At 33.8% G+C, this 11,149-nt stretch overlaps 1 protein-coding gene across 2 annotated transcripts in view; it reads right to left on the bottom strand.

Annotated features, from left to right (window-relative positions):
• The window catches only part of LOC128876668 (inactive dipeptidyl peptidase 10), a 27,561-nt gene extending 19,117 nt beyond the window's left edge, over positions 1-8,444 (bottom strand). Inside the window, exons 1-2 of one of the 2 annotated variants that reach the window (XM_054123202.1) lie at positions 8,064-8,444; positions 1,824-1,982 (exon numbers count right to left, since the gene is read on the bottom strand). In XM_054123202.1, coding sequence (XP_053979177.1) covers positions 1,824-1,982; positions 8,064-8,096 — 192 coding nt within the window. In that variant the 5' untranslated portion in view covers positions 8,097-8,444. Of the gene's footprint in view, positions 1-1,823; positions 1,986-8,063 lie in introns of both variants that reach the window. The other variant, XM_054123201.1, reaches the window with a different exon arrangement.
• Between the last annotated feature and the right edge of the window lie 2,705 nt (positions 8,445-11,149).

The following is an 11,149-nucleotide window of genomic DNA, read 5'->3' as shown; positions in this document are numbered from 1 at the left end:
ATACTAGGGAGCTAAGAAATAGGCTGACCAAGGGCTACAGCATTGCAGATGATAGATATTTCTATCATGAATTAAAAAATAGCAATGCATTAGTATAAATGGCATAGTATTGAAAAATATTCGTAGTCCTACTGGACATCGTAAACATTACTTTTTTCCAATTGAGTTGTGCACAACGCTACACTTTGTACCTTCCTGTGTACATACAGTCAGTGTAATAAGTATTAGTACAGGAACCATTCATTTTAAATTGATTGCTGTAGGAATACTTATTACACTGACTGTAATGTATCAAGATTTGTTAAGATTAGTTAAAAGTAATTCGAAGACAGTTATCATTACTTTTAACAATTACTGTCCATGTAACTGCAATTACTTGGAAGTAATTAAAAAAGTAGTTACCTTTTAATTACTTTTAGGTATTTTTAACTACTTTAGATTTGAGACGCCTTTTAATTACTTTTTGGGCAGTTATAAGTAGTTATTAAAAAGTAATTGGATTACTGGTAGTAGTTAAGTAATTGCAAATACCATTACACGCGACAAAGTAATTGTAATGGCAATTATTTAATTACTTGGTCAAAGTAATCGTTTACGTAATGATAATTAAGAATTTACAGCTCCGGAGGGGGTTTCCCCCTATCGACCGCGCTGTCGACCGCGCGTTATCATTTAGAATCGCGTCGCGTCCAAAACGAAGTTTTTGATCTGAGAAAGCCAGCTTGAAAGTTCTCAGCCACTGACGTTCCTATTGTGAAACTTCTGTGTTCATTTTCCACGTCCAGACTCTTGAAATTTCCGATCTTGAGGCTTCAGCTGCGACTGAGAACTATAAGTACTGACGCTGCGGGTGTCGTTGTGATTCATAGGCACTCTTCTGTCGTATCGTTTTCAGCTCCAATTTTCAGAAATTAGTTGGCTTTGTCAGATCCTGTGATTCCATACGTGAAGTCTATTTCCTGAACTGAGATAGCCAACTTGGAAGTCTCACCAGCTAAGGTCTCTATTGGCAGGCTTCTCTGTCGGGTTCCGTGTCCAGATCTTTGAAGTTTCCGATCTTGTGAATAGAATTGCGACCGAGCCTTTTGCCCATCGGCGTACTATTCTGACGTTGATCGTGGTCACGTTACGATGGAGTTATTTGCTTACTACGTCTTCCTTAACGTGGTTCCTCGGTGGAACCATAACGCAGTTAAATGTTTATAATAATGAAACTGTAGGACGATACAAGGCTTGGTGAAGGAGTATAATTTAATTTTCATGTATGAGATAGTTATAAAAATGTAACAGGCCTGTGTCACATGTTTCCTTCGACACTTTGTCATTCACTTAGTCTACAACTTTACTAATCAAATATAACTTGAATGTTTGACGGTGCACCAATCCCTAACGTAGACTGTCTGTAGTCCACTGTAGGGAGTTTAATGGATAGGCTACAGTACAGTATAGCCAATGCAGGTAGTGATGGATAAAACTTTAGGCTTCGAATTAATCTAAAGTTTGCCGATACGTTTGTCTCGTTTCCTCTATTGTACACTTTTTAAAGAAAGGAACGAGACAAACGTATCGGCAAACTTCAGATTTATTCGAAGCCCAGGGTTTTGTCCAACAGTGAGTTCAGGGAATCTTAAACTATCCGTGGTGTTTTACCCCGAAGGGTCGGTGATGTCTTTCGAAGAAAGAAATGATCTTATAGCTAATTATTAAGGAATTTTAGTGGAGATAGTCGATTTGGATTATGAACGGCTCCCTTAAGGCATGCTGCGAACTAAATACGAATGTGTAGCAATTTGAATGACGTACTCATAAATTCTGTTACATACCTCGGAGAGTCGTAATCGGGTACCTCGCACTCTAGGACCCTCGTCCGGTGGTGTCAGTAGGGCAACCGATGTCACAATCAAAGCTAGGACCGCAACAATTACGAGTAGAGCTATCAAAATTCCACGCCAGTTCCTTTGATTCGGGTTCGCTGACACTAGCTCCTGTCACAAAGATACTCACTAATGCTACTGACAGATAAATTTCATTTACAAATATTGAAGGTAGTTGTTTCGAAATATTCATGTTCAAAAGTCGAAAATTGTCAATTGAAAACTTTTGCCAAAGTACAGCCTTACTCTTTTCACATATCCATAATATATCAATTTATCAATACGTATATCTACACATACATTCGTAATACTCAAGACATGATTGTGGTGACAACGTTGTCTGATACTGCGCCACTTTTCTACGTCCAGTTACAGATTTTAATAAATTATATCTTAGTAACGACAGGATCAATCATTTGTTTAATATCTTTCTTTTTAAATGATTTATAATTTCGATCTTTATATAGTTATTGTGCAATCGAGTACGCGACAATGTCGAGATAACAATCGGACTGTTAAGCAAGCTACCTGTGGTTGCCGCATAACGAGGGCACATCTGTACCTACAAGACGGCAACCGCTAGCACACGTTGTCGCATAAAAGGGGCACCTCTGCGCCAACGATGTAGCAACCGGGCTTACACACTGGCTAACATCAGACACCTCCTAACACCTTCTAACATCTCCTACCACCTATTGACGCCGAATGTGATTCGTGTCACCTTCTCACTCATCACCATCACGTATCAGAACATAATACGCAAAGAGGTAACACGCGGAATACGCGGTAAGTATCAAAATTCTGGCCAAATTTTACATTTTAGTATCAGGAGAACATGATATGCTAAGAGGTGGCGCGAGAATTACATGGTACGTATGAAATTCTGATCGGATTTTTACTCCTGGTATCAGGACAACATGATAAGCAAGAAAGGTGGCAAAAGGATATTACATGGTACGTATCAAATTCTGGTCAAATTTTACTCCTGGTATCAGGAGAACATGATAAGCAAAAAGGTGGCAAAAGGATATTACATGGTACGTATTAAATTCTGGTCAAATTTTACTCCTGGTATCAGGAGAACATGATACAAGAAGAGGTGGCACAAAGGAAATCCGGTACGTATCAACTAACACCTCTTAACGCCTTCTAACATATTTTAACATCTCCTAATAACTCATGAAAAATGACGTAATATACAACATCGTGGAAATTTTCCCTTTAATTCCCCTTCATTTCCTGGCACACGTCACTTTAATTTCCCTTCATTTCCTTGCACATTTCCTGGTATATTTCCCGTTAATTTCCCTCCATTTCCTGGTATATTTACCTTTAATTTCCCATCATTTCCTTACACATTTCCCTTTAATATTCCTCCATTTCCTGGTATATTTCCGTTTACTTCCTGGTACACTTCCCTATAATTTCCCCTCATTTCTGTGATATTTCCCTATAATTTCGCCTCACATCTGTGATATTTCCTGGTTTAACAATGTTGCAATTCGCTCCCCGCGGAAGTTCAACAAGGTTGCAAGTTCAACAAAGTTGCAAATCGCTCCCCGCGGAATTCAATAAAGTTGCAAGTTCAACAAAGTTGCAAATCGCTCCCGCGGGCGTTCGACAAAGTTGCAAATCGCTCCCCGCGGAATTCAACAAAGTTGCAAATCGCTCCCCGCGGAATTCAATAAAGTTGCAAGTTCAACAAAGTTGCAAATCGCTCCCGCGGGCGTTCGACAAAGTTGCAAATCGCTCCCCGCGGAATTCAATAAAGTTGCAAGTTCAACAAAGTTGCAAATCGCTCCCGCGGGCGTTCGACAAAGTTGCAAATCGCTCCCCGCGGAATTCAACAAAGTTGCAAGTTCAACAAAGTTGCAAGATCGCTCCCGCGGACGTTCAACAAAGTTGCAAGTTCAACATCGAGTGATTTGGAACATTGTTGAACTTGCAACTTTGTTGGATTCTGTGGGGAGCGGTTTGCAACATTGTTGAACTTGCAACTTTGTCGAATTTGTGTGGGGGAGCAATTTGCAACAATGTGGCAAATTTTGTAAGTTACACTCAAAATTGCAACAAAGTTGCGGGGGCTCAAAAGTACAACAAAGTGGCAACTCAGAAGTTCGGCAAAATGTGACAAAATCCGAAAAATCGACTCGACTTTGCAACATTGTTGTACTTTTGAGCGAATCAATTTGCACCTTTGTAGAATTTTGAGCAGCGACAACTTCAACAATGTTGCAAATCGCCCCGCTCGAAATTGGGATGGGAAATGTCGGATTTTTACTCCTGGTATCAGAAGAACATGAGTTTCGATGATGTGGGTCAATTTTTAATTTTATCTTGAAACTTACCTTATTGTATCAGCGTCCGTAGGTGTTAGTAGATGTATGATGGGAGGTGTCAGGATATGTTAGTAATTGTTAGGATTTGTTAGGAGATGTTAGGAGAATTTAGGAGATGTCAGAGTTTGTTAGGAGGTGTCAGGAAATGTTAGAAAGTGTTAGGAGGTGTTAGGATATGTCAGTAATTGTTAGGAGTTGCTATGAGTTGTTAGGAGATGTTAGAAGAATTTAGGAGATATAAGAGTTTGTTAGGAGGTGTCAGGAAGTGTTAGAAGGTGTTGGGAGGTATCAGGAAACGTCAGAAAGTATTAGGAGATGTAAGATGTTGTTAGAACGCATTTGGAGTTGTTCGGATTTGTTAGGAGATATTAAAAGGTATTATAAGGTGTTAGCAGGTGTTAGGAGTTTTCCAAATGTGAACGAAAGGTTAGTGATCGGAAATGTTAGTGGTAAGCCATTGGTGACTAACGCTGTCTGATAGAAAAGTTAGCAAAAAGTTACTGTCAGTTACTGGTGATTGACGCACCCTGAACGATAAGTGAACGAAATGTTAGATGTCATCAAGTAGACGCAAGGATGCCCCTTTCATGCGACAACCTACGCTAGCCGGTTTGTCGGTTTGGTTGCCATCTCATAGGTGCAGGGATGCCCCTTTCATGCGGCAACTATTGGTAGCTTGTTTGAAGGTTTGGTTATCATCTCGACGTTGCGACTCGAACTCGATTGCACAATGACTATTGTAGTATTATCGATAAATTTTTGTCAGTATAGATATAAACTTAAAATAACGCTTTCGCTGTTCGTTGCAGTTTGACTATCACTTGTCTTTACACTTCGCTCGTTCATTTAAAACTAAACTTTAGCATTCGTCCAGGTATGTCACTTCCCACTTTTCACCTTATACTCAAGGCATGTAAATAAAGTAAACGTATGTAATGTTTGAAAACTAGTCGATTAGTTTTTGTATTATCATTTCCACAGATTGTGAGAAATATGGTTTCGAAAAAAATGCGATATCTCAAAAATTCCTATGTAAAATGTATTGTAAAAATGATCAAATATACTTTAAAACGTACCTAAAATATTCTCAAAGTTAATGAAACCTTATGTAAATTCTTGTCTTTAAATAAAAATATCCCGAAAAACATTTAACTCTTGAACTCTTAATGTAGTTGCCCTCTTTCATACGACATGATTCCTGTTTGTATATTCTGTAGCGAAATGGCTCTGAGACAAAAGGGTGAAGAGTCTCACCTGATCATCCAGTCGATGCACAACGTGTCGCTGCGCCTACTCGACTGACTTACAAACTCAACGCTACCCCTATTTAGACGCCGCGTGTAAGCTGTACACAACGCTGGCGTCTCAGCAACGTATTCTTAAGGGGTGAGCCCGGTTGAATCTGAGGCAGTCTTCTACGCATTTCTAAAAAATTCCACGTATAATCTTGTACTAAACAAAATTATTTATCATCGCTAAAGATCCAATAAAAGACCCTGTAAGTTTCATAAAGATACGCTTGATACATTATTTTTAAACAATTCTTAAAGAATGCCTCATTTTCAGCGTCCTCAACTGAACTTCCTTCTTAAGAATATGAGAACTTATCTTTACGCGAAACATTCACAAGAAATGTATTTAAAACTAGGTGTGCGTGTTACAATATCTAATTTTTGACGTTACTTTAATATTCGGACACTTTGGTATACAGTAAGGGGAGACTGGCGTAAATTCGAAAGTTTTTTGATCAAATATCTTGCAACGACTTCATTTTATACTCTATCTGTTTGGTAAGTCGCTTAAATTATATCCAGAATATTTGGTATTAAAAGAGTATTATTGTTTGGACTGTACAATTACTCTGATAAAGTAGAAATAGTAGTAGATAGATGATAATGTATATTGCTCGTCATTTTTACGTAAGGAAGAACTTTTGTGTACATTACATGGTGTACAAATCATAAAAACATATAACATATATATTACATACCACGTAGAAGTAGTAATAAAATATTATAGTTAGACATTTTTACCTCGACACACGTTTGAAAAGACATCGTGCCTGAGTCAATTGAAAAATTAGTTACAAAAAAAGGAGCAATAGTTTTGGATTAAAAAAGAAAATGAGAACAGTTAGAAAACATTTTGCGTGCCAAGAAAAGTAATAGATTAATTATTTTTGAGTTATTTTACTTCTTTCTATTGATCACAGTCTCCCTATTTTACCAGCCTTGTAATATGAACTAATTACAATGACTGTTCTATTTGTAAAGACAGTATTAAAGATATATCCTATGTAACTAATTTTGTGTCGATTCGTAAATTAGTAAACTTTCACTGATTTGTGAAAATAAGACGTAAGAGTAAAAATATTTAATTTGACGTCAGTTTACCAGTTTTAATATAAAAAATAGCAACAGCTATCGAGAAATTGTGACTTTATTTTATACAAGTGAGAGTGCTGTACCAGATATTGTTTTATTAAGGCCAAGTCAATTTTAGAAAGTTATTTATAAAGTTCTTTGAAAGTTATTTTAAAAAGGCCAATCGAGGGTCCTGGATAGTCAAAATAACTGTAAATTTCTATAATAAATAAACGCAAATCGTACATATTGGGGCGTCAAAAATAGCTAACGAGTTGTTCCATGAATATGGTAAATCAGTTCATCCACAAACAATTCACAGAACTCGTAAAGAATATGACTACAATAGACCAGTTGCTCGTAAAAAGTCACATGTCAACGAGATTGTCAAAACCTATTGAATATTTATAGGATGAATTAGACAGTCAAATTAAGAAAACAAAAATAACGTCAAAGGAAATGCTGAAACAATCACTAAAAGAGAAATGGAGTAATTTAAATAAATATCGGAGCTGAATATGTATTTAAATTATCACCGATATACGTCAACGTTTCAAAGAAATTATTCGTTGAAAAGAATACCCAATAAAATATTAAAATAGTGTTTATTTACGATGACCTGACATTTAACTAATAATTTAACTAATAATAAAAAGAAACATCGTGTACGTGTACAAATTAATTCCGTGATTTTATATTCAATCGTTTACAACTGTACTTTAACTCAAAGTATGTATTCAATATTTTGTTACGTTAAATTACCGTTCTCAATCTGATTTCCATTATAATGAATCTATATACAGTCATATATATATAGTCATTACAACTTATTTATGTATTCGAAGTTCAGTAGTCCACGAAATTTACTTATTGTTGTTCTTCTAACAGGTTACAAATGTACTTGGCAATTGTTACATGTAGAAATTATTTTTCTATTATTTGTTTCTATTCATAACTCTAATTTATGACGTCCACTAATATAAAAAACAAACGAAAAATATACATAATACGTGTAGAATATGTTGTATTAATTAATTGAGTAATATTAATATTTCGATTTGCATAGACGTATTTGCCTTCTGGTTATGTATAGCATATATTTGTCATATTCGTTTGTATCATAAATATGATTTTCTTTAAATAAATAAATGCTAAGATTACTTTAAAGAGTCACAGACTAATTCCTACACCTGATATATAAATAAAATTTCTTTTATTCACTAAATTCAATGTTTGAATACTATACGCGTCTTAATTACTTTATCCTTCATCATAAACAAAGTTATAAACAAAATAAAAATCTGAAAGTGTTTGAATATTAAAGTTGTCCACTGTACACCCGATTAATTTATAAAACCATCGACTACCGCGTTATAATAGTCCTAAGATAATTTCTCAATGATTCACATTAAAGAGCTTCATATTTTCGACCATCATTTTGAAACAAAGAATATTCCATAAAAACAAGAAATAAATTGGTAAATTACCTCGTCGTCGTAGGTATTATCGTGGTCTGCCATCGAAGAGTTCGATTATCCTAGGATCCTGTTGAATTATGAGAGCAGACAGCTGAAGATTATGGTCGAAGTTTATTTTATTTCCAATCGTATTCCAATTTTTATCTCATTGCATTGCGCTGAGATATTTATTCACACACTCACTTAACCACAACCAATAAATAGAAGAAAAAAAAGAAGAACAAGGGATACAGAAAATAGGAGAACTTTATCACAGGTTCCTGTAGTGATTGTACACCACGATACTAATTCTGAGCTTCCATTTACACCGTGAGAATTTTTGGTACTGCTATGAAGATTGTCCCCGATGATGCTGCAAGAACGAAGCCTGCGCGATTCTGATGCTGCGCGATTCTACCCGTTTCTTTATAGTCTTTCCCTCTTTACTTACTCTGGTATGAATATTAGATCATGAATCTTCCACAGTAATTATTCTACTTTTCAACGTAAATGTTGTACCTTATAAATACTCAATTAAGTTTCCTTACAAGAACTTAATGTATTTTAAGTCTACTTACTCGGCTTATGAATTAGATCATTATAGTTCCATCGTAATTACTTTATTTTATAAACATGAATATTGTATTTTGTAAATACTTGATTAAGTTTCTTTCCAAAAATTTAATATATTCTAAATCTAGTTACTCAGTTATGGATTAAATGTTTAATGTCCAATCGTAACTACTTTGTTTTTCGAATGTGAATGTCGTACTTTGTAAATACTTAATTAAGTTTTCTCGCCATGTATTCTAAATTAAGTACAACTCTCTGTCAACTTAACGTTTTCCAATAAACAGATAAATATTCAATAATAATGTCCATTTAAATAATCCTCCTTATAACAATAAGCAAATAACATAAAATATAACTTTGTATTTAAGTTTGACTTTGAATGCATTTTCGAAACATTCTGTTAATTGTTTTAATTTCATTCTTAATACCGAATTTGTCGAGTTCTATTTTAATTTAGATTTTTAACAATTATATTCGTATTACAATTGTCGTGGCTATTCTAAAAATGCACGTTAAAGTAAATATTTGTTCAATGATTACGTCAAATGACTCGTAATCAATTGTTTAATTATACACGAATAACATTTATATGTCCTGCCAACTTGTAACAATACACAGTTACATAAAGCGTTCTATTGAGAACAATTTTATATACGTCTTTTTAGCCAAAATACATCACCTTTATTCGCTTATTTTCGCTTACTATTAATTTAGATTTATCTTCATCATCGCACATTATTTTGTCGAGTTTATTTCCTCAGACAACTTATATACGCATTTAAAATAGAAACAATAGATGACCACCCACTTTTATACATACGCACACGCATACGCATACAGTAATCAATATAGTGTTTCACGAAATTAATGTTCCATTATAAAGCGTACGAATTGAAAAACTTGTTTTCATTATACTTATTTTAGGTATACTTCTTTAATCTTAAAATTAACCACATTTCTTTTAATTACCGTCTATTTAAATCATTTTTGCAAAACTTTCAATTACGTACAACTAAAATAGATCGAATGAGATTATATTTGAGCTTATTTTTATTGGAAAAATCCCACTAGCTTGTTGATAATAATGTCATGGAGGTATAACGAGAAATGTAACAATTTTTAATTTCCATTACAAGCTATCATATTTGACAAAACATAAGAAAAGGACAAAGACTTCCAGGATGAATACGATGATCTCTGGTTCAAGATTAATTAAGAATGTTGAATGTCAGTCATAAATAAAAGAATTATTTTAACAAAGAATCAATCCTAATCAAAATAATCAGACAATTAGTTCTTATTTTATCGACGCAGTATTAAATACTCATATGAAGATTTTTCATTTCATTTTCAATACTTAATCTTGTTGATTTCTTTTATTTATATTTTATATTATATTTTCATTTATATATTACATTAATTGCTACACAATAATTCTGTCTAGTGTGATATTTTACTTTGAATAATTATTAATTTAAAAAACGATTAAACTGATTCTTTTGTAGTTTTAAATGTTTAAGTTTGTATTACAATTGTTGTGAATATTTTAGAGATCCCTGTTAAAGTACGTGTTTGTTTAATAACTATACAGAGTATAATTTTGATTAAAAATACTGTGTACTTTAAAAGTATGCTTTAATATACTTTGATGTATGTGGACTTGAAAGAGTACTTTAATAACAGTACACTTAACGTCATTAATCGAAAAATTAATTAATTTGTTCACTTGTGTTCCTGAACTTTTAATGTTAAGAATTATATATACATGTACATAAGTTTAGCGGTAAGTTATAAAGGTTTAATGAAAGAGCCAGTATATTCACGAATGTAGATCAATATCTACTGCGTCTGCGTACGAGAAACGAGGTACAGTATAGAAACCCGTACATTGTTTAGACCCAAATTATACAAAATTATGTCAAATTCCTTAGTCACTTAAACTGAACTCACAATTCAATCATACATATTTATTTTATATTATATACATGTACACATGTAATAGATGAGTGAATAAGATGTCTAATGGATAGTAAAGATTAATTCCATAGACCATCACATAGATATACTTTATAAATTAATGTGTGCTCTATTAACGTCTGTAAATTAATGTAATTAGCTGCACTTTGTATATTAATACAATTAATGACAATTAATGCATCCTATAAATTAATGACCTCTATTAACATCAATGTAATTAAAGTCTATTAATACAATTAATGACAAGTAATGAACCCTATAAATTAACAAGTGTTTTATATATTAATGCACTCTATAAACAAAAATAGAATTTACATTAACGTAATGTGTTATCTCATTTCTAAATTTAGTAATTTGTTCTGTAGTTTTATAGTAATTATAAATAATTTGTTTAAGAGACTATACAGGGTGTTTCAAAAATGTTGTAACACCTTGAAATGGATGGTTCGGGGGGTGATTTGAAACAACTTTTTCCTTAGCGAAAATGTTGTCCGAGGCTTCGTTGAAGAGATATTAACGGAAAACACTGACCAATCAGAGCGCGCGTATACCGTTGGAGCGGCCGC

This window comes from Hylaeus volcanicus, chromosome 5, assembly GCF_026283585.1.
Source record: "Hylaeus volcanicus isolate JK05 chromosome 5, UHH_iyHylVolc1.0_haploid, whole genome shotgun sequence".
Taxonomy (NCBI): Eukaryota; Metazoa; Arthropoda; class Insecta; order Hymenoptera; family Colletidae; genus Hylaeus; species Hylaeus volcanicus.
The sequence above is the reverse complement of the archived record's forward strand: the minus strand, read 5'-3'. Positions and strand labels throughout refer to the sequence as shown.